At 43.6% G+C, this 7,500-nt stretch overlaps 1 protein-coding gene across 1 annotated transcript in view; it reads left to right on the top strand.

The window, feature by feature from the left end:
* LOC138959341 (allatostatin-A receptor-like) overlaps positions 1-7,500 on the top strand; it is a 35,952-nt gene that overhangs the window by 23,784 nt on the left and 4,668 nt on the right. Inside the window, exons 4-7 of the mRNA XM_070330769.1 lie at positions 3,537-3,681; positions 4,191-4,323; positions 5,020-5,172; positions 7,409-7,500. The exon at positions 7,409-7,500 is cut by the window's right edge and continues 7 nt beyond it. Coding sequence (XP_070186870.1) covers positions 3,537-3,681; positions 4,191-4,323; positions 5,020-5,172; positions 7,409-7,500 — 523 coding nt within the window. The remainder of the gene's footprint in view (positions 1-3,536; positions 3,682-4,190; positions 4,324-5,019; positions 5,173-7,408) is intronic.

Below are 7,500 nucleotides of genomic sequence, written 5' to 3'. Positions count from 1 at the left end.
TGATGTCCAACAAGAGCAGGCCGGTCATGTGCGATTTCCTTCGCGAGAACGCCATCATCTGGGACATAAAGAAGACCGGCTACCGGAGGATGGACAAGAAGACAAAGCTCTGGGAGGATCAAGCCGAGGCCATGGGGAAGACTGTCGAGCATGGTCCTCGTTACAGAGTTCCACCACAAGTTGGTCATACATGCCTTCTCCTGGGTTTATTGGCACGCACCTGGTACAGGGTCAAATCGATGAGGTCATGCTGATGTTGGAGGACAGCTACTTGGTATTCTCGTCTCAGCCTTGCCGGATCTTCCATCTCTCGGATTACAAGGACATCTGCTCACCAGGGAGTCTTGAGGAGAACTGACGGTTTCCTCCTGCGAACCCCATCTTTATATACCAATGCCCCATAAACGCTGCCAATACGCTATTATACGGTAGCTGTAAGTTAGAAACACGTTCAGTAAGTTCTGTGGTCGTCCGGAACACGTCCAACGCGTTTACATACGTCAATATGCGTTGGAGATAAGTTTGACATAGGTTCAAAGGACGTTACTCATAGGTTAGATATAAGTTTTGGGTCCGCTAGACATTATCTCGACGTATGTCGACTTATAAGTAACGTGTGTGAACGTGTGTCAACGATCGCATAACTTACCTACAACTTATGGCCCGCGTATGCGGGACGTATGAGTCATACGATGGCATACGTTCAAAAATTGTGTGCAGGCTCAAAATTTGTCGACGACCTCGCCGTACGACGACGTATACCAGCGTGCTTCAGCGTGCTTTTAACTTATACAAAACTTACCCATAACTTATTCGACGTATTCGCCAGATTTTTCATACGTCGGCATACGCTAGCTAAATCTAAGGTGTGACAGGGCCATTAAATAGTGACGAGGTTTTATACGTGATAGTGGTTTTGCAAAATAAGTAAACAAATAAATGAATGAATGAAGAAATAAATACATTCCTACATACATCCATACATCCATGAATTAAAAAAATGTTTAAACAAAAAAACTCCAAAAAAACAATAACAGTGCTCATGCAAACTAGCGTGGATTTCCTGACTTCAAATAACCAAGGGAAGTCAACGCTCTATACACACGATAACAATGAGATAATACGGAGATTTAAGAAACGAAACGTTGGGACGTTTCGTTTTGAAGTTGTGGTAAACGTCATTATTTCGGGGGTCACTCGCTGGAAAGGTGAAGGTCAACTGAAACGGAACGTGGAACGTCAAAACGCAGTCACGTTTTCCACCCCCAAAAAACGAACAATATTTCGTCAACTTTTGTGAGTATTTTTGCACACTAACAGTTTTATTTGTTGGCCATTTTATGCATTGCTAGATTCATCAACCCTTTCACAGTCTTTCAGCGCTGAGAATGTGTTCATTGGAGGTAGACAACTGTTGTGAACTGAAATATTTTGAAGGGTGCTGATCCTGGTACATTTATCCAACTTCATGGTGAGAAAGCAAATGGCGAAGCAGAAGTAGGTCATCGCATCGAATTTTTATTCTGGCTTCGTATGTGATCAGGTGCATGAATTGAAAAATGTGAAGCTCTTGTGCGTGCAATGCGAGTATGTCAATCCTTTATTGACTCGTGGAGTTGAAATTATGCCATGCCCAGTCAGCGGATCATATCCTGCCATGCCCGGCCTTTCATTCCGAAACGAAACGTGAATACATCTAAATCTTGTCTGCGGCCTATGCCGTCTCGTTACACGTTCCGTTTCGCGGGGTGACTCATTCACCAAACGAAACGAGCTGCAAAACGAAACGTGCTGTTTCTTAAATCTCGCTAATATATGCGGAAAACAGCGTCTTGCCGTTCCGCAATTTTGTGGATCTCCAATAGGTGGGCGATAAGTAGATTTCCTGTTGTCAAAAATTGTCACTTAAAGTACAAACTTTTAGCTTTTACGAAGAGAGTAACCTCTCACAATGTATATTGTGAAATTCTATAATATGTTGAAAACGTTCCCCATTGGTCATAATTTGCCACAAGCGACCTGAACAATGATTTCTGACGTCATCAGCATGGCTCCTAAAACATTTTAAGTCATGAAGGGATGGGCACAAAAAATACCAAAACAACCAACCCAACAACAACAAACGAACACACACACAAACACACACACACACGCACACATATACAAACACACTCAGACACACACACACACACACACACACACACACACACACACACACACACACACACACACACAAACACACACACACACACACACACACACAAACACACACACACACACACACACACACACACACACACACACACACACAAACACACAAACACACACACACACACAAATCCCCAAAATGACAGCAGCGTTACTGAGAGACAAAAACATGATATTGCACTCTACAAACTCGCTTTCCGAAAGAGTCTCCCCAAAAGAACACAAGATGACCTCAAACAAACAACACAATGCAATCAGCTAAATGAACAAATTAACCGAAAAATATCAGCATAACTGCATGTACAAACTCATTAACAGAAAAAAACCCAGTACGCCGCAGTACCAAATCCGCAAACCAACAACAAATGACAAATGATAAATAAGTTACCCGGGGCGATACCAATTAGTGGTGCTACTCGGTGTGTTCGAGTCAGGAGTGTGCCGCGACTTCAAAGACTTTCACAGGGGTTAGGAATGTTGATCTGTTTGCTTCCCTGTTACCGTTGTGTTCCGTAAGATGGAGTGGTCAGTACTGATGAAACCGACAGACACTTCTCTTTGACCCGTATTAAAATAGAGTCGGAGCGAGGTGTGTGTGTGTGTGTGTGTGTGTGTGTACGTGTGTGTGTTCGTTTGTGCGTGTGCGTGCGCGTGTGTGTGTGTGTATGTGTGTGTGTGTGTGTGTGTGTGTGTGTGCGCGCGCGTGTGTGTGTATGTGTGTGTGTGTGTGTGTTTTCGTGTGTGTGTGTGTGTGTGTGTGTGTGCGTGTGTGTGTGTGTGTGTGTACCTGAAGGTCCAAAGAAGCGGTGTAAGGTGACGATTTTTGAGTAAGAAATGCCATTGATACTAAAAGAATAGTTCCCAATCGAGCAAGTGTATAAGTGCACGTGTGCGTGGCGGATGGATGTGCATGCTCGCGTGTGTGAGTGCGTGCATGCCCGTATGTATGTGCATGCGTGCGAACGTGCGTATTGTAGTGTGTGAACTCGTGCGATTCTGTTCGTACAGGCATTACACAGTCTCGCCCTCATTTCTCAATATTGTTGGCATTCCAGTGACACTGCTAACAACTAGCTGTATATGCTTGCATGCGTACGTATTGTAGTGTGTGCGCTCGTGCGCTCGTGCAATTGTGTTCGTACATGCATTACAGTCTTACCCCTAGTCCTGATTGTTGGTGCATTACAGTGAAACTGATAACAACTAGCTGTATGTGTTTGCATGATTGTGTGCGTATTGTAGTGTGTGCACTCGCGCGCTTGTGCGATTGTGTTCGTACATACTTGACACAGTGTTACCCTCATTCCTCATTGCTGTTGTCATTCCAGTGACACTGATAACAACTAGCGTCCTGACGCTGACAGTGGTATCCATAGAGCGCTTCCTCGCCATCGTCTTTCCCTTGAGGCGTGGAGGCTGGACACTCAAAATGACTTGGCCCATCATCTTCGTCATCTGGGTCATCGCCTGTGGGTAAGTGACCACTGCATGCTGCCCACCCGTGTATAAGAAGCACAGTAGAATGCTCAACTTTGGGGTTTTGTTAGCGAATAACCATTGCCGTCCCAAATAGGCAAAGAAGTAATTGTGGGACAGAAACCATCATCATCGACGTTCGGTGTTTCGTTTTTCGGGTATCTAGTCCTTAATAGGCATCAACAAAAGGCCTGTAGGACATGAAGCATCAATATCATAATCAACTTTGGGTTGCTCCTGGATCTATTTTGCTTTGGCTAGACGCTGTTTAGTCTCGTGATCGGATTATAGAATGTTGTCAGTTGTGGACAACAAAGCGAAACTGGGCGTCACCCAAATGGGTGGTACGCAGCTGTGTGGTCGGATTGGTTAATATTTAGATTTGTTGTGATTTTAACCAATCAGACCCCGCGGCTTGTTCCCACCCAGTTTCGCTTCGACCACCTCAGCCCTGAAACCCTAGACTATAAAATATTGTTCATTGTGTATCGTTGTCTGTGTGACAGTATCGCTTCGCCCCAGCTGCACGTACGTCACCTGGAAGAGTACCGCTTCCGGAACCGTCACGTCATCAAGTGCACGGAGGTTTGGGACGAGGTCTATCTCAACGAACAGTGCGATGAATGGAAACCTTCAGAGGTGGGTACCTTCCACTCGATCTCAGGCCAGCTCTCACCCAAGAGATGGCATTACTTCTTGCATGTACCCGGTATATGTGAGCGGAATGAAGTTTCTTTGGGTACAATACCTTGGATATCTGGCTAGCTCTGAACCAAGAGATGTCATTATACTTGTTGTATGTTGGTGTATGTGGGCGGAAGGAAGTTTATTTGGAGTCTTAGAAGTGCACATGGCAATCAACTGTTTTTCCAAAGAACGCAAAGTTAGCGGTTTGTACGCTACGTATTTGCGTCTTATGGGTCGAGGTTGTTTTGCGAAGAAGGAAGAGCTTTAGGCCAATCGTAGTAGGTCAGAAATGTGATGACAAATTCAAAGGAAGTCTATTTACTTCATAATTATGTTACATAAGACATTTCTTCTTCTTTGTGCAAAAAAGAGTGTTGCATGCCCGATGTTTGCAAAGAAGCGTCTTTTCTATATTTGAAGTGTTATAACACTGTTAAATTACAATTTATATTCCTTAAATGGTCAAGCGCGTCATTTTTTATTTCCATATATGGTAAAAGGTGTTAGAAAGCTTTGGAAAAACCGGGGACACCAAGCTGTAACTTTCTGAGCATGCGCATTCTATCCATGGAGAGCTTAACTATTGTGTAATTGTCTTCATCTGCTATTTGCACCGTTAACCGCAGTTTTTTCTCATGTTGTTTTCAGATGATCTACCACCTGTTTGTGGCGGTGGTGATGTTCTTTGTGCCCATCGTGGTGATGATCGTCTGCTACAGCGTCATCTCTGTCAGTCTCCTCACCAGGAAGGGCCCGGGGGGTCAGCAAGCCTCAGACAGTCAGTCCAGGTCCAAAAGGAGGGTCAGTGACAGAGTAACAGTAAAAGTAGTTGTAGTAGGGGTAGTAGTAGTAGTAGACAGGGACAAATGTGATATTTGTAGGCCTAGGCCTATACTAGTGATTACTGTGTGTGATACATGAAATGTGATATGAATGCTGTTTTTATATGTTATACTCTTACTTTCTGCCTATGTCTTAATCCCAAGCGCAAGACAAATTCTTCTATGTGGAAATTGAAGCCAATAAAATTTGAGTTGAGTTGAGTTGAGTTGAGTTGAGAAAATAGTATTAGGATTGGTAGTAGTAGTGGTAGTAGTTGTAGGGGTAGAAGGGATAGTAGTAGTAGTAGGGGTAGGGGAAGAAGCGGTAGCCGTAGTAGTAGCCTAGTAGTAGTAGTTGTAGTAGTAGCAGCAGTAGTAGTAGTAGTAGGGGTAGTAGTGGTAGTCGAAGTAGTAGTAGTAGGGGAAGGGCTCCTAATATGGACCGGCTCCTAATATGGACCACCTCCTGTTTTGACAAACTAACGGCGCTAGAGCGCTCAAAACAGTTTCATTGGCTGTATTCCCCCTCTTTGGATAACTTGCACATGTCAAAACAGTTGCAGAAACACAAACCTCAAAACCGTTTGTCTTTTTCTCTTTTTTTCACTTTTGGCAGAATTCACTCTAAATTTGCCGCCTAAACCGGACTCGTTTCTCTCCACAGCCAAAGCTTTTATCACACAAACATTGCAATATATGACAGCTAAGACCGTATTTGTTACATTTTAGCAGTGTTGACCCCGAGTTTCTACTGCAAACAGAAAATAATAGCAACATCTCAAAGTATGTGTGAGTCCCCTAATATGGACCACCTTCAACAAATCGAAGAAAATAAAAGCTAAAGGCTATTTTCATTAATTCATTAAGAAGCTTGCTGGAAATAACCTATAACTAGCCCTCGAGATTTCAAAAAAATATAACAAATAGTCTTTTTTTCGTAGAAGTTGATAATTTCACTTATTTTCACTCTGTTTTTGATAAGCTTCTTTACTTTCCTGGTGTGCTTCAAATAATGCTCTCATCAACCCGAAACAGATAAATCTAAAGCATATGGGCGCCTAATATGGACCATTTGTGATTTTTTCTGTATTTAATTTTTGCTGAATGTCTATCAAAGCTACTTCACTCTAACTAGGCCTAACGGTTAACCTAAGAGAGAAGGACTACCAAACACAAAATGAAACTTCTTCACAAGAAAACAAGCTAGTTATCAGCATGAAACAAAAAGTGGTCCATATTAGGAGCCCTTCCCCTAGTAGTAGTAACAACAGTAGGAGTAGTAGTAGTAGTAACAACAGTAGGAGTAGCAGTAGTAGTAGTAGTAATACGTGCAGGGCTCCCCACATATGCTCTAGCGCAAGGGTCCCGGGACCCCCAATTATAATTTTAAGGGGGTCCTCAGCAGAACTTTAGAGGGTCCCAAAACTAGGAGGACTTTTGGAAGTTCTTTGATATGCCTTCACAATTGCGTTATTTGTAATATTGGTAAGCTTTATTCCGTAAATTCGCGTCGGTTATGAAAATGTGTACTTCTGAAAAAATCCAACTAAGTGTGCGTTCTTGTTCATTCTGTATGTAATAGCAGACGATTGCATCAGTACCGACGGTACCAACATGTAGTACTGCGTCCCGGGGCCCGCCCTCTTTAAGTTTAGTGGGTCGCGGGACCCTCTCCAAGAATTTCTTGTCCCTTTTTCGTCTTCTAGGGCGCATGGGACGCAGGGACGCACAGTGTGAGAAGCCCTGTTTGTAGTAGTGCTAGGAATAGTAGGAGTAGTAGGAATAGGAGTAGCAGTAGTAGCAGGGGTGGCAGTAATAGTAGCGGTAGAGGTTGCACTAAGGGAACACCAGCCGAAGCATTTGTTGAGGATGACTTCCAGCAGAAGAAGCAGGAGTGGTATCGATACTTCAGTTACTTAACAGTAGTACAGGTGTAGTAGTTTCAAGAGGAGTGTGAAGAGTAAGGCGGTAGAAGTAGGAGTATAAATGTTTTGAAATCAGATCTCTCATCGTCGAATGATAATTTTTTTATGCCAGCAAAAATACTTACCCCTTAATACCTAGTATTCATCATCGCAATAACGTGGTACCTAAAAGAAAACTATTCGGAATTCTCTGACGTGACGCCATAAATATAATACTCTGCTGACGTCACTGCTGCAAGGTGTGTGACAACCTACAGCACGTGTTGACCGTTGTGTTTGACATGTGACCAGGTGGTGAGGATGCTGGTCATCCTGCTGGTGGTGTTTGTCTTCTGCTGGACACCGGCCCACGTGCTCGAGCTCATCCCCGTCTTTGACAAGGA

Source organism: Littorina saxatilis, linkage group LG2, assembly GCF_037325665.1.
Source record: "Littorina saxatilis isolate snail1 linkage group LG2, US_GU_Lsax_2.0, whole genome shotgun sequence".
Lineage (NCBI taxonomy): Eukaryota > Metazoa > Mollusca > Gastropoda > Littorinimorpha > Littorinidae > Littorina > Littorina saxatilis.
This window is presented reverse-complemented; position numbering and strand designations above follow the sequence as displayed.